Below are 22,500 nucleotides of genomic sequence, written 5' to 3'. Positions count from 1 at the left end.
CGGCTGACTTGTGTCCTGGTTCTGGTAGCCTGTAGCTAAGAACCGACACCAGACTCTGGCCAAAATGATTTTTAAAGAGCGAGGTAAGACTCTCTGATGCACACGGCCTTTTGTAGCTCTTCTTCTGAGGATGAGGAGATGAGGAAGGTAGATGGTTAAAGTATGTGAAGCCCAGCAGCTCCTGGGGTGTGTGGAGACCAGGAGTCTTCATCTTTGAGAATAATCACAGTTCCCAGAACAGTCACAAATCACTTTATCATACAAAGTGCAAGCTAAAGGTCCCGACATCCTGTCAGAGACATGACAAAGCAGATTTTAGTCCCAGCAAGGACCGCATGAGTGCATCTAAACTAATGATATTTTTCTGGCTCTGCTGAACAAATGAGGAATTAAAAATGGTGGAAGTTGTATAAAGTATTGCCTGGATGTTCCTATGGCAACGTTAGTCAAGGCCCGAGGCCATGACTGAGGTGCCCTTGAACAAGGCACCTAACCCCAACTGCTCCCCGGGCGCCGGGCTAGGGCTGCCCACCGCTCTGGGCACGTGTGATCCACAGCCCCCTAGTAATCACTAGTGTGTGTGTGTGTGTGTGTGTGTGTGTGTGTGTGTGTGTGTGTGTGTGTGTGTGTTCTAACTGCACAGATGGGTAAAAGCGGGGGACAGATTTCGATGCGGTGAAAAATCACAATTGACAAATATGGGACATTTACATTTACATTACACTGTCAACATCAGCTAAACTCTGAAAGCAGAGAACCATATTTCTAAGACTTGAGTGGTCAAAAAAAACAAACATGCAATTTCCTTTACACTTACATACCTGTTCTGTGTGTTCTTACCTGTTCTGTGTGTTCTTACCTGTTCTGTATATTTGAAGAAAAAGCACCTTGACATGATTGAACAAATATGAATAACACAACTGTCCTGCTATCTAACAGAACAAGTCTGCCCCCCCAATCTCTCCCTCTCCCATCTATCACTCTGTCTTTGTCTGTGTGGACTGCATTATTGAACACATTCCAGACTGGGACAGGAGTATTGAACCTACTGCAGTCTTTACACTAGTAAACACAACACACATACACACACCTATAAGACTGTTTTACACTCCACAGCTGTATTGTTTACACACACACACACACACACACACACACACACACACACACACACACACACACACACACACACACACACACACTAAGCTGCGTGAGAAGGTGTACTGAGAGCATCACAGGTTGACCTTAAACGGCAGTAATGAATTACAGTAACTAACACTGTTTATTTGCTTAGGGCTCAAGCCTTCCCTATATATTAGTTAAAACTGATATCACAAAAGGCCCTAAAGAATTCAAATTGTGCACGACTGACCAGTTGCTGATATCCCAGATTAGTTTTTTTTGATGAACCATTAACTTGACATGATTAAAAAAACATGAACATTCTTGGCAAAACAATGCAATCCAATAAATCTAACATATCTCCACCATCAGTGTTTTGATTTCATTTCATTTTGCTTGTATTTTAAACTTTGTCTTCCACTCATAACAGACTAAAAACAGTAAAAGGTCAGTGCTACTGTTCCAGTTTATTAAACATAAAAAGGAATCTGTAACAAAGAAATTAAAATCCTTTAATTCTCTGTGAAGAAGGAGATGAAAGATCTCTGATATGAAGTATATTTCATTTTCATCAGTATGTTGTTGCTTTATGTTTAGCTTAGCAAAATACAGGACTGCTGATGTAAGACTTGCTTAAGTCCTGCACAGGGTCTTAAAAGCGAGACACGTGTAAATTATTCTCAGTGAAGTACCAGCCCCAGACATCACTTCTGTTAATTAGTTAACTGCTTTCTTGACTAGTCCATTTTCATCGCAATTTTCGAGGTGGGGGGTGTCAGTGTTAGAAAGGGTGAGATAAAAATGGGAAAATGTCTAAGTGCTTGAGACAGAGGACAACAGAGGACGAAAAAGGGTAAATGCTGAAAATCTAGACAACAGAGACATCCTGTGGACATCCTCATTTGCCATTATTAACATATCTGTGAGTGTACCCTCCCAGATATTTAAGCCATTTAAAACATCCATGCTGAATCTCTTTAAAAAACCCACAAAATCAGGACCCACCGTATTATGTTAACGCAGAACATGGTTTCTGACAGGAGGCTGTAATATATTTTAGGCCTTTTGATGTTTTGAAAATGCTTGCTCCTGCTGAAGTTTGGGCCAAACATTTGTGGACATCTCCACAATTAAATCAATGAACCCTCATAAAATCATGCACCTGGAAAGTGTCTGAGAATTGTGAACAGCTACAGATGAAAGATTTTGGCATTTTTATGGCATTTATAAATCATGGGAATGACCCCTTTTAATATGGACAAGTTGAAAAACAGCGACACAGTACAGTGACACAAAAAAGTGTTTTACTCTGTGATCGAGGTACAAAACAGGAACCTAGATGCTCATGAATTGAGCGGCTACTAGCAACATTTCTGATGCATTGATTCATTCGTCGCATTGGTTCAGAAGGCACTGGCTTCCAATTTTCACAGTGAATTTTCACGGGACAAATCCTGAGTTCTTCCTGGAGGCCGACCTGTCACGGCACCTCCAAAGATCACCCTGCTGTGGCCTGCCAAGAAATGAAATGAACCGATAACTATTGATTTGCCATCAGGGTGTCAGGGACACAGGCCCTGAGCAATGCCCAATAGTGCCCAATAGTGCCAATAGTGCCCAATAGTGCCAATAGTGACCAATAGTGCCCAATAGTGCCCAATAGTGCCAATAGTGACCAATAGTGCCCAATATTGCCAATAGTGCCCAATAGTGACCAATAGTGCCCAATATTGCCAATAGTGCCCAATAGTGTCCAATAGTGACCAATAGTGCCAATAGTGCCCAATAGTGCCCAATAGTGCCCAATAGTGACCAGTGCCGGAGTTCCATTACACATCCAGCTATGATATGCTGCACTTGCCAAACTCATGTTTGGATGCTTCTCTAGGAAAAATGCAACAACCACAATAACAATAATAACAATAACAATGATGCTTAGATGTTGAACAGGAATACGAAACATCCTGGATTTCTTCCAGAGGTTTCCGGGGTCCGGGACATGCCAAACCATGCAGAGGCTTCATGACTGGCAGGATGCCACAGACTTGACAGAGAGGTCTTGTGAGTTATTGTTACATTGAGACTTATAGCAAAAAGGCTGCCTTCATGTTAAATGTAAATCATTTTGCTTGGAAATTTCAGAATATGATCATAAATAACCCAGATTAACAATTTAAAACTAGAGGCACCTTTCCCATTGTTTTAAATTATTACTAGATCTCACTGACAACCTTAGTACTGATAACCTCACTGATTATCTAACCCTGAAGGTTTAACCTTAATTATATAGGCTATATAGTTTTGCACTTAGAACCTCACTAGTTCTCTGCAGCTTCTTATGTTGGTAAATGGAAACTTATGGTTTAATCACATGGGTATTCAGTATTTATTCGGAACATTCTGAATAACAATATTGTCATATGATGATATCTTCCTGCTTTTGGCATGGATGTACCCAGAGGAACAGATTTGTGTAAATTCAAAATCTATGCCCTTTGATACAGTTTCACAAGTCAGCATAATCTTTACGATTTGGTCCTTTTAGTAACTAACAAACGTAAACGTCAGGGGATGTAGAGAAGCGTTATTAAGCTGTATCTGGCCTTCCTGGGTGCAGCCTTTTCTCCACGGACTGCGTTCTGTGGACAGCCTCAAGCCTGAATCTGTGCGTGTGCATGTGCTGTTTTATTAGTAGGTTACATGCAGTGTCCTTAGCTGAATGTCATCATGACCAAAGAACTTTCAGTCCTTTCAAATGCATGTATGACCTTTCTCTCTCTCTCATTCACACAAGCACATATTAAGTGTAGATCTTATTTATTGTATAATAACAAATTATGAATTGCATTATTAAAAAATTCTACAATAACCCAATATGAAATAGGTCTTGTTATCTTAGATCATGGGGTGGAAACAAAATAAGGTCAGTGATATCAAAGGGAATCTGGAACGAGCCTAGTTTTAGTGACGCGCATTGTTGATTTTCTTTGGGTCAGTACCGCGCGTTGAAACTGTCACATAAGTGGAGCTGAACTCGGAAACACGGCATCCCTGCTCGTTAAACGCGACGACTGCGCCCGATACGACCGTGGCACAGGAACCATGTCCACGGTGAAGTTGGCCACTCTCGCGCACAAACGCGACACACACACACACACACACCAGCTGTCACGTTGCATCCTTCAGTATCAAAACAACGTTGAATCAGGGAGGAAGATCACCATATTGTAAAGATGCTGGTAATGCACTTACTAACACGGTCATATATAAATATCATGAGCGCAACGTATTTTCTAATGGCATTAGTGGAGCGATGGCAGCAGTCGGAGGCCACTTACCCAGGACACCATACGGAGGATGGTGTAAGGTTGCTGGAAGAACGTCAAGGGGTCGAAGGCTCCACCAGACTTGCCAGCGCCGTACGCCATTCCCTCCATCTTCTGAGCTGGTCTGTCTCTCTCCTCCGTCTTCTGAGCTGGTCTGTCTCTCTCCTCCGTCTTCTGAGCTGGTCTGTCTCTCTCCTCCGTCTTCTGAGCTGGTCTGTCTCTCTCCTCGGTCCGCGAGAGATGCTCGGCCGGTGTAGCGGGCGCGTGCTGAAATGGCCCCGCTCCCACTGATGCTGTGACACTTCGGCAAATGACAGCAGCAAATGATGCCCTGTCCTTCTTCTCCTCCCTAAACCTCTCACCTCTTTTCTACGGCTCGTTGCAGAGTTTCTGCTCTCCCTCTCTCTCCCTCTCTTTCGTTGGTGCCTCTCACGTTCCTTCGTGCCACCTTTACTGCGGAGACGGGGAAGGATGCACGGGCGCTCGAGACAGGCTGTCGAATTCGGCAACCCGGCGATGAGCCGCGCTCGTACACGCATGAGTGCGCGCGTTGTCAGGCGCGTTCACGTTCAAAATTGTTGCGCGCGCTTTGGAGCTGCGTCCTTATGAAGATGAGAGGCAGCGGGCCTCTCGCCACACCGAGGAATGGGCTCACGGCGGTCATAAAATGAGAAGGTTGTCCGTTTTGCTGATACCTTATCGATCAATTGACTATGTTGTTTGACTAAAGTTGACTAGAGGTCGTTATAAATTTGGAAACAACAGAACTCTACACCAGGTTTAAGATTAGTCAACCTAATGCAAGTCCCTGCTGATCAGGTCTATGGCATAAGTGAAAGGCTTGAATGAAAATTCACTCAACTTTACCAGTTTTTCATGACCTAGTTTATATTAAAAAATCTAAACTTCAACATTTGTTTGAGAAAATAAAAGAGATAACGTCATTTCACAGTTACTGTGCTACAGAGCAAACTATGTGGAAATATAATTTGCATACAAAACACGTGAACTCCAATTATTGTGGCTCTGCGTGACATCGACCTCGCCGGACCGTCACGACCTCTAGTGGCCAAAGTTGTGCTACTGCAAGCCAGCGTTGGCGTATTTGGTTTTGCGTCAGAAACCCCACCAATCGGATTGTAAAGACTGCGCTCGTGTGCCGTGTTTGGACCAATGAGAGCGTTCCAGTTCAGTTACTAAGCAACGCATCATTTGGAGCGTTTCTTGGCGGAAGGAAGACTGCGCAGTGGGCAGTAAACCTTTAGCCGACGAGCTAGCCAACTAAAAACACAAATAACTTCACAATAATCACAGTCATCTTTATTTTAGGCAGGTTCGTGCCATGGTGAAATTACGAGCCAGATGTATTCTTGTTGGTAAGAACATTATAGCTAGCATTAGCTTGATAGCAAGCTAAGGATGTCTGCTTCTGATATATTTAGTAGCATCAGTAGCTACTAAACTACGTGCTAAACTAAATGTTTACTTACGTTCGTGTTTACTTACGTTCGTGTTTACTTACGTACGTTCTTGTTTACTTCATGTTTCTTGTTAACTGTCAACTGCTCGTGCATATAGTAACCCAAGGATCTGTTTTTGCTGGCTTTCAACAGTTTTCAAAGGGGTTCAACAACAATAAACAACAATAAACACTATCTCTCTCTCTCTCTCTCTCTCTCTCTCTCTCTGTCTCTCTCGCTCTGTGTGTGTGTCTGTCTCTCTGTCTCTCTCTCTCTCTCTCTCTCTCTCTCTCTCTCTCTCTCTCTCTCTCTCTCTGTATGATTGTGTGTGGGTGTGTGTGTGTGTCTGTAGGAGATGCAGCCGTAGGAAAGAGTGCTCTGTCTCAGATGTTCCGCAGCGACGGCGCCCACTTTCAGAAGAACTATAATATGGTGAGAACATTTAGGTGTAACCAAATTCCACCAGACCCCTTTTAGATAAAATGTCCATTTTACTGTTCATCACCCACATGGTACAGCGTCTTATTTGATCATTGAGTTGACTTTGTTTGACATAATTACTCTTTAAGATGTCCTGTTGATTGTATGTTGACTATAAAGGTACAAAGTTATAAAGGTATAAAAGTGTAAAGGTATAAAGTTAATCTCAGTTACCACCAGCTGTACCTGCCTACTGAGAATTCGGGGAAACTGGTTAAAATTCTGTGGGACTTGGTACTGGTAGAATGTGTAAACCTCCTTCTGTGTGAAACGAAATCTCTTTAATCAATGTCTTATTGATCACCCTGCATCACCATTAAAGAAATCTGTTGTTAAAAGTAGGTAATGATACTGCGTACAGATGATGTGCAGGAATATGCATAAATTATATATCTACCCAAAGGTATTTTAATCCAGTATTTCCATGTTTAGCACTCTTGATTCAGCCGTAGTCTACCTGAGATCTGTGGACAGCTTTTTTAGAAGCAATTTAATCTCTATTCTGAAGGGGCTTGGCTAATAATCTCTTGGTGCAGTTGTGTCCTAGCATGGCGTATTCTGACATGGCTTCTGTGCTTATCTCCTGTCCAGCCTGTGGGGGTGGACCCAGTGGCGTTTGTGACCGTGAGGCCTGCCCTTTGTGGCTGGATCAAGTTAATTGGTTTGATTTAAATGGAGATGAATGGAAGAGAAGACAGAGGCGAGGGACCTGGGAGGCTGTGTGTGCCTGTGCCACTGTGCCTGTGTCAGCACGCTGAGCTGCTACAGGCGACAGGAACGTCAATAATTTATACAACCACTGCAGTAATTGGGCTCAGTGCACGTATGTGTGTGTGTGTGTGTGTGTGTGTGTGTGTGTGTGTGTGTGTGCGTGTGTGGTGATACTAGTAGTGGTAGACAGTTCTGCAGGTATAGGATGAATGCTAGTGTGCCCCTGCCTGACAAGTGTTTCAGTCTATCCGTCATTTCGGAGAGCGAGGGATGGAAGTTTATGTATGTATGATACGTGTATGGAAGATCACTAAAGAACGCTACGTTTGACTGGCGGACAGTGATGTTCGGGCTGGCAGTCGAAGGGCATGACTGAAATGATGGCATTCATGTAAAATGTCAATGGTCTTGTTAGTGAAACTGGGCTGGGCCGGGCCAGGCTGTGTTTACCAGTAATGAGCACTCAATGGCATTCAGGAGCAGATGTGTGTGGAGCATCAGCACCAGCCACACAGCCCCTCAGCCCAACAACCCAACAGCCCACCAGCCACACAGCCCCTCAGCCCAACAACCCACCAGCCCACCAGCCGCACAGCCCACCAGCCCACCATCCACATAGCCCCTCAGCCCAACAACCCAACAGCCCACCAGCTACACAGCCCTTCAGCCCAACAACCCACCAGCCGCACAGCCCACCAGCCACACAGCCCCTCAGCCCAACAACCCACCAGCCGCACAGCCCAACAACCCACCAGCCCACCAGCCGCACAGCCCACCAGCCACACAGCCCCTCAGCCCAACAACCCACCAGCCCACCAGCCACACAGCCCCTCAGCCCAACAACCCACCAGCCGCACAGCCCACCAGCCACATAGCCCCTCAGCCCAACAGCCGCACAGCCCACCAGCCCACCAGCCACACAGCCCCTCAGCCCAACAACCCACCAGCCCACCAGCCACACAGCCCCTCAGCCCAACAACCCACCAGCCGCACAGCCCACCAGCCCACCAGCCACACAGCCCCTCAGCCCAACAACCCACCAGCCGCACAGCCCACCAGCCCACCAGCCACATAGCCCCTCAGCCCAACAACCCAACAGCCCACCAGCCACACAGCCCTTCAGCCCAACAACCCACCAGCCGCACAGCCCACCAGCCACACAGCCCCTCAGCCCAACAACCCACCAGCCGCACAGCCCACCAGCCACACAGCCCCTCAGCCCAACAACCCACCAGGCCACCAGCCGCACAGCCCACCAGCCCCCACCAGCCTGACAGTCCTCCAGCTTTCTTACCTTCTCAGCTTCTCCCCCGCACGTGTTTCCCCCAGATGTCCATGTGTACCTGGTGCCTAAAAAGAAACGTAATGGTGCCGTTCTACGGGAGCAGATCAGTTCATTTAATTCACGGATTTTCACCAATCTTCATGAAGATTCTGTTTTTAACAACTGATAAATAAGTACTATGTAATCCTCTCATGATATTTAGACATCTCACAACTTTCAGTCTTGGTTTAAAAGTTAGCTGTAATGGGGTTTCCTGTGAGATGCTGACTGTTTCACCTGTTAGTTGTGTATGAAGGAAGGAAGTTGCTATGAAAATGTCCAAAATAAGACGGTGCTGTGGGGTGATTTTAGCAGAGGTTACTCTGACCATCTTGTGTTTATGTGTAACTACTGTAGACTGCTGGTGTAGAGCTGCTGGTGAAGTCACTCAACATTCCAGGGACCAGCGACACTGTGGTGAGCTCACACACTCTTACACACTCACACATTTTCACACACTTTCACTCCCTCACACACTTTCACTCCCTCACACACTCACGCACTCTCACTCACTCACACGCTCTCACACACTCTCACTCCCTCACACACTTTCACACACTCTCACTCCCTCACTCACTCACTCCCTCACTCACACTCACTCCCTCACACACTCTCACTCACACACTCACTCCCTCACACACTCTCACTCTCACTTCCTCACTCACTCCCTCACTCACTCTCACTCTCTCACACACTCTCACCTCCTCACTCACTCACACTCTCACTGCCTTACACACTCTCACTCTCTCACATACTCTCTCACTCACTCACTCACTCACACTCACTCCCTCACAAACTCACATACTCTCACTCCCTCACTCACTCCCTCACTCACTCACTCACTCACTCTTTTTACACTTTCACATACCCTGGAATTCACTCACTCACTCATACCAGTGTCCACTGAAGCACTCCCTCCTTCACTAACCTAATTACTTCATTAAAAAACTGTCAGAATTTCAGTCCGGTAGTAATTCTAGACAGTTTTAATGTTGTGTGTGTATGTGTGACTATTTCAGGAGCTCTACATTTTTGACTCTGCGGGACGAGAGACCTTTGTAGAGGCCTGTGAGAAAATGGCAAGACATTTTTCATACAGAATTCTATATAACAAATAAAATGTCCCTGCCTAGCTCCAGAGTGTGCTGGACCTGAAGGTGTGATCGAGTCCAGTGGTCCGGGTGTGGAGAGCACGTTTGTGTATTCTTTGCTCCGGCAGGTCTGACTGAACTCAGGAAAGGTTTGGTAATGAACTGTGGTGGATAACGGGGAAACTCCACCTTGTGCAGGGCAATGGCTCCCTGGGAGGACTAGCAGAAGAACCACTCATTTAAAATCCATCTAAAAAGCCAGAGTCTAGGGAGGGAAGACGGTGGTGTAGTCATTTTCTGTGCAATAATGAATTCCCTAGACCTGTTAGTTAGTTACTTTCAGAACTCTATCGGTTTAATTGAGCGCCAGTGTGGAATTGCTGAATGTGTGTGTGTGTGTGTGTGTGTGTGTGTGTGTGTGTTTTCTGTGGTCGTGTGTTAGTGGGGACAACCGTCGCTGGTGTGTGTGGTCTTCGACATCAGCAGCCAGACTACCTTCAGTAGTTGCAGTCATTGGCTAGAGAGAGTCAAAGCTCATGCTAATGGACTGCAGCTACCAGGTGAGACACACACACACACACACACACACACACACACACTCCCACACACACACACACACACGCATACATACACACACACACACACACACACTCCCACACACACACACATACATACACACACACACACACACACACACACACACACACACACACACACACCATTGAGTCAGACTACTACTAAACTACAGGAGTCAATATCATTACCTAGTGTTTTGCAAGTTAGACGTTTGCCAAGAAGTACAAATAACCATAGACAGACATACAATTTAAGAACAACGGCAAGTGGTATCAGCCGAGTTAGTGCTCTGGTAAAAATTCAACAAACAAATCGCTTGAAGATAGCAATAGACTTTGCAATTGTCACATATGAATCCCGTCCCGCTGTTAGTCCTGTCCTTGTCTTCTGTGTAACCTTGTTTAGATCCGTTCCCCAGATAGTCCGGTCCGTTTCTTCTGTTGTTCACCTTGTCTTGTCTGTCCCTCCTTCCTTGATTTCAGGTGTGTCTAGTTTGTCTTGATTTTGTTTGGTACTTGTACTCCCTGTGTTTGAGTCCCTCTTTGGAAGTCATTGTGTTAGTAATCGCTGGTTGTTCGTATTCCTGCCTTGTAAGTTGTTCTATGTTTATTGGCCTTGTTCTGAGTTCTTGTATTTGTTTTTCCTCTGTCTTTTGTATTCTGAGTCATCCTGTCTGGTTATCAGTTCTTGGTTTGAGATAGTTTGTATTTTATTAGTATGCCTCGTCACCCTCTTACCCCCTATGTTAAGACTCCAGCCATTAAACCCTGCTCTTCTCAGCTTTTGTGTCCGCCTCTTAGCTCTCATTCGTTACAGCAATCCTAGCAGCTAATGGAAAATCGTTCCACCATCTTGGAGCCAGGACGGAGAATATTCTGGAGCTTTGTCTTCCATGAGACTTTATACATGGAGTTTCGAGTCGAGCCAAGCGTGTTTGAGCTGTGTTGGCAGCTGTGTTGGCAGCTGTGTGGGGAGTCTGGCAGCCTGACTGTGAGCTGATGTGCACAGGTGTGCTGGTGGGGACCAAGGCAGACCTGTCGGAGCGGAGGGAGGTGGAGTCAGCCGTGGCGGAGGAGTGGGCCTTGAGCCAGGGCCTGGGATACCACGAGACGTCTGCTGTAAGTGGGCCCGGGCCCAGAGCACAGTACCGCCTTCTCACTCAGCATTACAATAAACCCATTTGGGTTTTACAGTTTACACATGGTAATATTCGACTGACTGTGTGTGTGTGTGTGTGTGTGTGTGTGTGTGTGGCAGAAGGAGATGGAGAACTGTGACGCCCCCTTCCTGAGTTTAGCACAGAGCTTCTACACCATGTACCAGGACTGCAGACAGATGATCCAGACTCTCACCTCACATCCACTCTGATTGGCTGCTTTATATTGTCTTTTTAAATCTTCTTGGACTACAACTGCTGTTATGTTACTGCACATCACTGCAGCAAACTAGCACCCTCCATCCACCTCCACCCCCTTGTTGCTATGCCAACCCCCCCCACCTCCCCCACCTTCAATGACCCCTGACGGCACCCCGATGAATTTTCCAATGTTCTGTTGCTATGCGGTGGGACGAGGGGTGGAGAGGGTGTTGTTTGTCGAGGCTGGTTGTAACGGCACCCCTGACCCCTGACCCCACCCCCCCTTCTCCGGAGCGGCTCCAATCGTAACCGGTCACCGTGCCTGGACGTGGCGAATCCCCTCCCTCCTCCCCCACGCCTCCGCAACGCCCCGCCCCTGCAGCGCCTCGTTTGCTCGGGTAAACGAGCGGGTCGCGGGGCTGACGCACTCCTGCCTCCCCTGGGTCATGCTGACACACACACACACACTCGCTGAGGGAAATTACACGAGGGAATGAATGTCACGAACGACTCATATGCAGGGTTAAAGCCGACGTCCTTGATGCGTGCATGCGTGCGTGCGTGCGTGCGTCAGAACACATCTATGGCAGCGTAATCTAATTTTCACACGCTGTATGAACGCTGTCCTCTCCCTGGTGGTAAGGGCCGGGATTATAAGACCCATCCAAGATATTCAGACCAAAGCAATCTAAAATAGATTCTCAACATATTAACCAGATGGAGAATGACTGTGATTTTAATTTTGCCGTAATGTGGCAGACTATTCAATGTGTATTAATTTTTTCTTTGAGTTTGAATTAAACAGATAAAAAGGTTATTAGGTCTGTGGTTATTCATCAACACACCTGTCTTCATGACCTGGGTGTGAAGCCCAGGACAGCCCTGCTGCTCACAGGGCTTTCATTCATCTCCAGAACAGATCTTCAAAAGGCAGTGATGGGTTGAACATCCTCTAATAGTAAAGTGTGCTGTTTTTGAGATCTTTGAATTGGACTAAATTCAACCCTGTTATCATTACTCTCCCTGCACTCAAAATTCAGACAAGAAAAAAACAAAAGCATTTTTCTAATTGATTTTTGATATTTTTTAGCTTTTCTGTGTGTATGCAAATCCCCCTTCATTTGTGTTACTTATAATGTGTGTGTGTGTGTGTGTGTGTGATAGATCCATGCTGTGCTGTAGTGGTGTATTGTAGTGGCAGCCAAGAGCCCTGCTGCGGCGGAGTAGTGTGTGTGTGTGTGTGTGTGTGTGCGCGCGCATGTGTGTGTATGTGTGCGTGTGTTTCTGAGCTGGGTCTGGCCCACTGTAGCCTGATACAGCCAACTTTAGCACATTTACTCACACTCAGATACATAAATTTAGGACGACTGACCACACACAAACACACACACACACAAAATTAAAGCTCAGTATGGGATGAGGAGTTCCCTGTGTCCATATCGCCAGGTTCTGTTCTTCTATGATCGGACGTGGACCAAACGGAGTCCCCACCACAGGGTGGAACCAACCTGTGTGTGTAAATGTGTGTGAGTGAGGATATAAACGAATGTCTAACTGCCATGATTGGCTTATGTTCTTGGAAAGGGAAAGCGTTCCATGACCTGTTCAGGGCATCTCGCACGTAAGGATGACGACTGCCGCACTGCATGCTGGTCACTAACTGCAAACCGTCCTCTCCTCATCCTCCTCTTCCTCCTCCTTCCTCGTCTTCTCGGGGAGCGTGCACTGCAGCACTGGTGCGCTATCACAGGGCCATTAGTATTCTGCACCTGTCCTCTTTGTTGCATCACACACGCGCACACAGAGAAAATTCAATGGTCCTACAGCATGCAGTACCCCTAATGGCCAAGAGAGGGAGCAAGCGCTTACCCACAATCGACTAAACATGCAAAGAGACTGTCCTCTGGCTGGCCTGGAGCTTTCCGTAATCCATAGCTGGTTCTGATGACTTATGCCTCTTTATCACTGACTTCACTCTGGAGGGATTCAGGTTTTTTTTCTGCTATTGCCCTTTAACCCAGGGAAGAGCTACCATGCTGGGGAAAAGTGACAGGTTGTTGCCCTATACATTGGCTCGGTTCCATATGACAATGGCTCGGCAGTAATGTGTGACCACGGAGTCTTCTGGCTCCACACACATCGTCCCATGCGGTTCTGATCCACTGTGCCTCCTGTGCTCCCTGCTCGGTTCAGGTCCAAAGGAGGCTCTGCTCTGACAGGTGAGGAGATGCCAGACAGGAAGAGACCTTCAGTCTCGTGTCACCGGCTTTTCCGGTTTCTGGTGAAGTAAACTTTCAGTCCAAGCATGGGGGTCTTCTTCACATTGCATTGTGGGAGTTCATGAAACTGAAGCTATGTTTCTTAACATAGAAAAAACAGTGGTGTAGGTTTCATTTCAACTTGGGTGGGGACATTGTTCACTCCACCCAGTCTAACATGTTATATGAGCAGTGTGAGCAGGAATAGAGAAAAAGAAACCAGCGATGCCCATGTGTAAAACCTCAGACATCTCTGGGACTAGTCAGAGTCCTTGTGTCAGACGCCAGTCAAATCCTCATGTTCTATTGGGAAAACTATTCATATTCGTTGATGTTTTTCGTTGCGGCCTACCAGACACGGTGACTGAAGGTTTTGTCATTTTACACATTGAATTTAGCCCTCTTTGATATGCTAGACCACAGAGAAGCAGGTGGAGTCTGAGTGTGCACCACCCACTTCCAAGCTCTCTACACCTCTCTACTGCTGTCTCTTCCTTTATCTCTATCCTTCTTCCCGTCTTTCTCTCGCTGTCTCCTTCTCTCCCACCTCTGTCTCTCTCTCTCTCTTCCTCCCGTTGTGTGGATCAAAGCTCCTGATATGTCTCCCTGCAGGGCAGCATGATCAACCAGGAGGGCGCACACACACACACACACACACACACACACACACACACACACACACACACACACACACACACACACACACACACACAGTGTCTTACAGCCCACTTAGTAAATTTCTGTTACTGAATTGTTACTGATATCAGACAAGCTGTAACACTGATACACACTTACAGTCCTGAGATTCATCTTTCTTTTCTTTCTAAAGAGAGAGCAAGAATTCTGATAATAAAGTCCATTCTGAAACAAAACTTGCACCACAGGACTGTGTAAATCGTACTCAACGCAACCGATATTCAAATATAATGTAGTAATGGTATTAAACCTATATATGAGATACTGCAGTTTTAGTCCTATGGTGCAAGCCTTTGTTTTGATGGATCTTCAGACTGAATTTGATATGATAGATGCCTGACTGTCACGCACAAGCAGAGTAAGGCTTGAGAAATGGCTCGGAGATTCCACCATGTGATGTGTGTGCGCTGAGTCTTCACAAACACACTTCTTATCTACCGTCTCTCTTCCGCTCTTCTGTCCATTCACAATAAAACCCTTCCCCACTTATTTTGTTTCCATGACGACTTTATTGACTTTTTATTTGTTTTGCATTTTTAAGTCTTTTTTTGTCCTTCTCTTGCGTCAGGGAAGTCTATCTGTGGTTTATTAACATATATATTTATATATTCATATATAATTAATACATATATTAACTTAGTTGTGGCTGGGGCGTGGCTTCGTCTTTTCTGCCCTGGGTTCACCACAGCCACAACGCTTCACAGTATTAATGCGCAAAAGGATGAGATGGATACATACAGGAAGAGAGAGGTGGGCGGGGCGGAGGGGTCGCGACCTCTGTCACCCTGGAGACCGAGAAGAGAGTCGAAAAAATAGAACCCCTTTAAAATCTCATAACGTTCATCGACCACCACGTCCCCCTTCTGTCCATTTGAATCTCTCTTTCGTGCTCTTTCTCTCTCTCTCTCTGTCTTTCTCCCCATTTTCACACCTCTTCCCTTCTTTAGAAACATGGTTTAGAACTCGTTAAATTACGTTAGATGGGAAAATCATGCATTTTCTTTATCTCTTTTTTTGGACATTTTTCATTTTTAACTTTTTTCAACATGGAAACTCGTCATAATCATCATTGTTGTAAATATCTCACAACTCAGAGAGCTCTCACGTACTTCTTCTTTACCTCCTTTTCTCTCTCTTTGCTTCTCTTTTTTCACTCGCTCACTCATTCATTCATTCTCTCTCTCTCTCTCTCTTTCTCTTTCTCGCCCATGTTCAGTCAGTTCCCCTCCCTGCCACTAGGGGTCTCCACCAAGCTCATACAGGTGTGGTGCGGCGGTTGGCAGCGTTGCCGTGCGAGTCCTTCGCGTCCTTCGTTACGCAGTTGTGCACCTGCAGGAAGTTATGGTCCCTCTCCGAGTTGTAGGTGGCCGTGGGCGTGCCGTGTGAGGTCTTCAGCGTGTCCCCGCCACGGCCCAGGGTGTACATGGAGATGTCGGTGGACGGCAGCGCCCCGAAACCTTTCAGCCCGACCGGCGAGGCGTCGCGCGACTGCGACGGGTCCGTCGAACGGCTGGACGAGCGTGAACGGCGTCGGTACCGATACCGGTAGCTAGGAATGCGTGTGATGGCGGAGCCCTGCAGGTAGTCGGCGTTGCCGGTAGCGATGCCCCGGCCGGCCCGGATGCCGGCCACACGCAGCTCACGGTGCCGGTCGATGAACATGTGCACGGCCAGGACGCCCACCATCTCGGCCATGATGAAGGACAGGGCGCCGAAGTAGAAGCTCCACCCGTAGGAGTAGCTGTTCTTCTTGGAGTCGCTCTTGGTGGGGTCTCCAGCGTTGGCTGATATGTACACGATCATGCCGATGATGTTGCTCAAACCTACAGGGAGAGGAACGAAGTAACGAGCTGGTTAGGCTTGAACAGGATGGGTTGATCAGGGCCTGCTAGTGACCTGCTAACAAATGGTGACCATGCATTTATGAAGCGTGAAACCTGGTCTACAATAACATGAAACATCTGGCATGATGGAGCACCCAGGAGAAGAACGTGCTCAAGGTCCAGGGCCTCCTAGCAGTGAGCTGCAGAGGTTTAATGCAGATGCACAGTAGATGGACCAACTTAGGAACATTTTCCAAAACAACAACATTAAAGGACATTTTCACTAAAGCTTTTCTCCAGATTCAGGTCGAATTCCCGTGACAGATTCAGAGTTTGTGCGAAAGCTGTTTTGGATCCCTGGAGCGGTCTTGAGCTGCCACTGGTTCTGGTCCTTCTGAAGTCACTGGTGTGGGGAGCTTCTGGCGAGCTCTGCTGGGGTCGGCTGTAGGTGTGGAAGCCGTTTACTCCTGGTGCTGCTTACGAGATTGTACGATTGGTTGATTCTGTAACATGAGTGTGATCGAGGGTAAAGGACTGCAGTGAATTTCATGCAGGCTACTCATATGACAGTTCCATGTTATCACTATTATGCATCAGTGCATGTCGACTAAAGTACGGACGCCAGCTCGCTGAGCACTGCTGAGACGCACATCTCTTCCTCGGCGTTCACACGTGCTCCTGCACAGAGAAACACCACGCATCCCCGAAGTGGAAAATCTAAAGCAGCAAACAGACAAACCTAGCAGCTGAAAAATGTTGGAATTGCGCAATCAGAGACAGAAGAGACCACTTCCACGGGTGGTAACCCGAGTCTTCAGGACAAGTGTGAAGAAGCCCTAGAGAAGTCTCTAGAACATCCTCGGCTCTCATTGAAGCCTTTGTCTGCTTGGCGGTTGGTTCAGCCATTAAGCCATAGCAGCAACCAGAGAGTTGGACATTTGATTTAGGTAACTGGATCTTGTTCGGGGGGGGGGGGGGCATCCTGTTTGCTTCCTGTTGTCCTCACATTGGGTGTTCAACCCCAACCTGCAAAACTGATGTCTCCTCTTCTGTCTGTACACCCCCCCCCCCCCTTTTAATCAAGCAGATGTAAACTGATGTTTGTGAATGTCTGTATTTCAGGCAGTAAAAGATGATGTTTATCTGTGGGGAAGGGGACACTCCTAAACCTGTATCAGACAAAATATGTGGGACTGATCTTCACCTTGAAGCTTCTGCTGAATCAGCTAAATCCTCTGCAGAAGCCAACAAACTAGCTTCAGGAGCTGTAAACGTGCTGTCAAAAGGAGACACCCATTTTCACCAACAACCGCTTGGATTTTCAAAAGAGTGTTGTGAGTAAACTGACCTTGGATCTAACACATTAACACCCCGGGACACCATCCGTTTACACACACACACCTACTAATACGCCAACGTTTGACTGAATGTGATTTAATTCTCCATTATCAAGCATTCACTTGTACAGTACGTTAACTGTATCACATTTTGTATTGTAGTTTGAACCGGGCCTGATGGGTTTCTGAAGCAGTGCTGGTGGGCAGCGAGAGAAATGTGTGTCAGGGGTATTTTATTTTAACGCAGAATCCCAGCAGGAGTATCTCAGGCAAGAGTGAGAAAAAGGCGAGAGACTCGTGCTTCTGACAGTGTCTGTGCAGAACACCTGCCTTAGTGAAGTCCTGTGTGTGCGTTTGCTCCAGAACCTCCCGGCCTGCCGAGAGGCGGCATGTGGGGAACACGAGGCCAGAGCGGCTCACGCCCAACACGCTGGATCCCAACTGTGCCAGTCGCACTCGAGGCAAACGGTGAGTCAGGACGCAGCTGGCTGGGTGTGTGTGCGGGCCCTCGCCCACCGGACGCAGCTGGGCGCGTGTGGCATGACGGGAGAAGGCACGTGAGATTCCATACAGGCAGGAATGAAATGGACGAGTACTGGCAAACTGAACTGTAAGGTGCGACTAGATAACATAACATAACAAACACACACACACACGTGCACACACACACGCACGCACACACACACACACACACACACACACACACGCATGCACGCATGAACGCATGAACGCACACACACACACACACACGTGTGTGCCTTCTCACCTGCGGACACGAAGAATATGCCGGAACTGAGGATGATGTTGTGACGTGACTTGTAGAACTCGCTGCCAGCAATACACAGGCCTCCCATGAAGAGCAGGATCACGCTGAGTATGGGGAATATACTGGACGCCCTCACCGCCCCTGTACACACACACACACACACACACACACACACACACACACACACACACACACACACACACACACACACACACACACACACACACACGTTGTTTACACACTGTCCGACCCAAGCAGTACTGCATCTCTCTGGATTACAGGCCCACTAGTGCGTATGTCTGCGTAACATTTCACCTGCCCGCCTCAAAACTGTGCACACAGATCAACACACACTGTTACACACATGCAGGCAGGGATGTGCGCGTGCACACACACACACACACACACACACACACACACACATACACACACACACACACACACACACACACACACACACACACACACACACACACACACACACACACTCCTCAGCAGTTTTTGTGACTTCTAAAGTGCTGACGACAAAGTGGACACAAACTTCTGAGAGCACTCCTCACTTCTCTCTCCCTCTCTTCTTTTTCCATCTCTCTCTCTCTCTCTCTCTCTCTCTCTCTCTCTCTCTCTGTCTCTCCAGTTCCACCAGATGCAATGGCTCTCATTTGTGCCCTCTAAACCCCCCCCCCACTATCTCCCCACAGAATCTGGCCGTATCACGCTGCCTCTTAATCAGCCCGATGTATCTCTCCTTCAGTGAAGATTCAGTCTCTCTCTATTAGTTCTTTGTCTCCATCTCCTGTATCTGTCCATCAGCCCAGTCTTATCTGCTATTAGAGGCATGCGGTGTTCTCTCTCTCAGTAGACGAACCTTCTGTTTCTCTGCCTGTCCTTCTATTTCACTCTCTGTTCCCTTCAGTAAGCTTTAGTCCTGCGACCATCGTCATGTACAGTTTCCCCAAAGCAGCACTACAACAGCATGAATGATCCTGCAGTATTAAAGATACAGAGTCATCTCAAATTCTACAGTAAGATTGAATCTGCCATATTGGGTTAAATATTTCTGTGTTCAGAAAGTTCCGCTCTTTCACGACTGTGTCAGTGTTGAACTGGTGGGAAAGTTCCCCCACACCCCCACACCATCCACACCCTTACACACACCCCACACTATTCACATCATCCACACCTTTACACCATCCACACCCTTACACACACCCCACACTATTCACACCCTCCACATCATCCACACCCCCACACTATCCACATCCCCCACACCATCCACACCCTTACACACCCCCACACCCTTACACACCCCCACACAATCCACATCATCCACACTATTCACACCCCCACACCATCCACACCCTTACACACACCCCACACTATTCACACCCTCCACATCATCCACACCCCCACACTATCCACATCCCCCACACCATCCACACCCTTACACACCCCCACACCCTTACACACCCCCACACTCTTACACACCCCCACACAATCCACATCATCCACACTATTCACACCCCCATACCATCCACACCCTTACACACCCCCACACAATCCACATCATCCACACTATTCACACCCCCCACACCATCCACAACCCTCAGACTATCCACACCCCCCACACCATCCACACCCTTACACACCCCCACACCATCCACACCCCCCACACCCTTACACACCCCCACACCATCCACACCATCCACACCCCCCACACCCTTACACACACCCCACACCATCCACCCCCACCCTCCACACCCCCCCACACCACCCTCAAATGGTAGTGTAATGGTAGTGTATGTAATGGTAGTGTAATGGTAGTGTAATGGTAGTGTGTGTAATGGTAGTGTGTGTAATGGTAGTGTAATGGTAGTGTAATGGTAGTGTGTGTAATGGTAGTGTAATGGTAGTGTAATGGTAGTGTGTGTAATGGTAGTGTAATGGTAGTGTAATGGTAGTGTGTGTAATGGTAGTGTGTGTAATGGTAGTGTAATGGTAGTGTAATGGTAGTGTGTGTAATGGTAGTGTGTGTAATGGTAGTGTAATGGTAGTGTGTGTAATGGTAGTCTGTGTAATGGTAGTGTATGTAATAGTAGTGTATGTAATGGTAGTGTGTGTAATGGTAGTGTAATGGTAGTGTATGTAATGGTAGTGTATGTAATGGTAGTGTAATGGTAGTGTGTGTAATGGTAGTGTAATGGTAGTGTGTGTAATGGTAGTGTATGTAATGGTAGTGTAATGGTAGTGTGTGTAATGGTAGTGTATGTAATGGTAGTGTAATGGTAGTGTGTGTAATGGTAGTGTATGTAATGGTAGTGTAATGGTAGTGTGTGTAATGGTAGTGTGTGTAATGGTAGTGTATGTAATGGTAGTGTAATGGTAGTGTGTGTAATGGTAGTGTATGTAATGGTAGTGTATGTAATGGTAGTGTAATAGTAGTGTAATGGTAGTGTAATGGTAGTGTGTGTAATGGTAGTGTGTGTAATGGTAGTGTGTGTAATGGTAGTGTATGTAATGGTAGTGTAATGGTAGTGTGTGTAATGGTAGTGTGTGTAATGGTAGTGTAATGGTAGTGTAATGGTAGTGTGTGTAATGGTAGTGTATATAATGGTAGTGTAATGGTAGTGTATATAATGGTAGTGTAATGGTAGTGTGTGTAATGGTAGTGTATGTAATGGTAGTGTAATGGTAGTGTGTGTAATGGTAGTGTATGTAATGGTAGTGTATGTAATGGTAGTGTATGTAATGGTAGTGTAATAGTAGTGTAATGGTAGTGTAATGGTAGTGTGTGTAATGGTAGTGTATGTAATGGTAGTGTAATGGTAGTGTGTGTAATGGTAGTGTGTGTAATGGTAGTGTATGTAATGGTAGTGTAATGGTAGTGTGTGTAATGGTAGTGTATGTAATGGTAGTGTATGTAATGGTAGTGTAATAGCTAGTGTAATGGTAGTGTAATGGTAGTGTGTGTAATGGTAGTGTGTGTACTGGTAGTGTGTGTCATGGTCGGTACTGGTAGTAGTGTAATGGTAGTGTAATGTAGTGTGAATGGTAGTCAGGTCGTGTAATGGTAGTGTAGTGTAATGGTAGTGTATAATGGTAGTGATATCGAGTAATGGTAGTGTAATGGTAGTGTATATACTGGTACGTGTAAATGGTCTAGTATGGTAGTGTAATGGTAGTGTGTGTAATGGTAGTGTATGTAATGGTAGTGTATGTAATGGTGTGTAATGTAGTTATGTAATGGTAGTGTATGTAATGGTAGTGTATGTAATGGTAGTGTAATAGTAGTGTAATGGTAGTGTAATGGTAGTGTGTGTAATGGTAGTGTATGTAGATGGTAGTGTAATGGTCAGTGTCGTGTAATGGTAGTGTAATGGTACGTGTCTTGTAATGGGTCAGTGTAATAGTAGTGTCTGTAATGGTAGTGTAATAGTAGTGTAATAGTAGTGTATGTAACGTGTAATAGTACTGGTAGTGTAATGGTAGTGTAATGGTAGTGTAATGGTAGTGTATGGTAGTGTGTGTAATGGTAGTGTAGATGGTATTGTAGTGTAATGGTAGTGTAGTATGGTCGGTATGTAATGGTAGTGTGTGTAATGGTAGTGTAGTAGTAACTGGTAGCTGTAATGGTAGTGTAATGGTAGTGTATGTTAATGGTAGGTGTAGTTATGTAATTGTAGTGATACAGGTAGTGACTATTAGGTATGTAATGGTAGTGTATGATGTAATGGAAGGTGTGTGTAATGGAAGTGTGTAGGTACCAGTGTAAGACAGACCTATGTACTGGTAGTGCTATGGTAGTGTACTGTAATGGTCAGTGTCGTGTAATGAGTGCTGTGTAATGGTAGTGTGTACTGGTACTAGTGTAAGTAATGGTAGTGTAATGGTAGTGTATGTAATAGTAGTGTATGTAATGGAAGTGTGTGTAATGGTAGTGTATGTAATGGTAGTGTATAACTGGTAGTGTACTGGTAGTGTATGTAATGGTAGTGTATGTAATGGAAGTGTGTGTCATGTAGTGTAGTGTAATGGTAGTGTATACTATGGTAGTGTAACTGAGTAGTGTATGTAATGGTAGTGTAATAGTAGTGTATGTAATGGTACGTGTAATGGTAGTGTATATAATGGTAGTGTACATGGTATGGATGTACTGTAGTGTAATGGTAGTGTAAG

The 22,500-nt window shown here is 46.3% G+C and overlaps 3 protein-coding genes across 6 annotated transcripts in view; 1 reads left to right on the top strand and 2 right to left on the bottom strand.

Annotated features, from left to right (window-relative positions):
- The window catches only part of LOC143522062 (synaptogyrin-1-like), a 33,981-nt gene extending 28,930 nt beyond the window's left edge, over positions 1 to 5,051 (bottom strand). The window contains exon 1 of one of the 3 annotated variants that reach the window (XM_077015732.1): positions 4,458 to 5,051. In XM_077015732.1, coding sequence (XP_076871847.1) covers positions 4,458 to 4,556 — 99 coding nt within the window. In that variant the 5' untranslated portion in view covers positions 4,557 to 5,051. The remainder of the gene's footprint in view (positions 1 to 4,457) is intronic. The other 2 variants (XM_077015731.1, XM_077015733.1) reach the window with 2 other exon arrangements.
- A 595-nt stretch (positions 5,052 to 5,646) lies between these two features.
- On the top strand, positions 5,647 to 12,261 carry ift27 (intraflagellar transport 27 homolog (Chlamydomonas)). Of its 2 annotated transcripts, none has more exons than XM_077015735.1 (7): positions 5,647 to 5,821; positions 6,258 to 6,337; positions 8,778 to 8,837; positions 9,440 to 9,499; positions 9,954 to 10,071; positions 11,096 to 11,205; positions 11,345 to 12,261. In XM_077015735.1, the coding sequence occupies exons 1-7, from the start codon at positions 5,788 to 5,790 to the stop codon at positions 11,453 to 11,455; spliced, it is 573 nt and encodes a 190-aa protein (XP_076871850.1). In that variant the 5' UTR covers positions 5,647 to 5,787; the 3' UTR covers positions 11,456 to 12,261. The 2 variants fall into 2 exon arrangements, with proteins under 2 accessions (XP_076871850.1, XP_076871851.1); XM_077015736.1 differs by having other exon boundaries at positions 5,653 to 5,778.
- Positions 12,262 to 14,925: 2,664 nt separating this feature from the next.
- Positions 14,926 to 22,500, bottom strand: part of cacng2b (calcium channel, voltage-dependent, gamma subunit 2b) — a 53,407-nt gene continuing 45,832 nt past the window's right edge. Inside the window, exons 3-4 of the mRNA XM_077015727.1 lie at positions 18,325 to 18,465; positions 14,926 to 16,221 (exon numbers count right to left, since the gene is read on the bottom strand). Of these exons, the coding sequence (XP_076871842.1) occupies positions 15,653 to 16,221; positions 18,325 to 18,465 (710 nt within the window). The 3' untranslated portion in view covers positions 14,926 to 15,652. The remainder of the gene's footprint in view (positions 16,222 to 18,324; positions 18,466 to 22,500) is intronic.

The sequence above is a fragment of the Brachyhypopomus gauderio genome, chromosome 8 (assembly GCF_052324685.1).
Source record: "Brachyhypopomus gauderio isolate BG-103 chromosome 8, BGAUD_0.2, whole genome shotgun sequence".
In the NCBI taxonomy this organism is placed as follows: Eukaryota; Metazoa; Chordata; class Actinopteri; order Gymnotiformes; family Hypopomidae; genus Brachyhypopomus; species Brachyhypopomus gauderio.
This window is presented reverse-complemented; position numbering and strand designations above follow the sequence as displayed.

What these genes read in the sequence shown, in the direction of transcription:
- ift27 (XM_077015735.1), top strand. Translation starts at nt 5,788, where the DNA reads ATGGTGAAATTACGAGCCAGATGTATTCTTGTTG. An exon ending in CAGGGACCAGCGACACTGTG is followed by an intron (nt 8,838 to 9,439) that starts GTGAGCTCACAC and finishes TGACTATTTCAG; the next exon opens with GAGCTCTACATTTTTGACTC. An exon ending in TAATGGACTGCAGCTACCAG is followed by an intron (nt 10,072 to 11,095) that starts GTGAGACACACA and finishes TGATGTGCACAG; the next exon opens with GTGTGCTGGTGGGGACCAAG.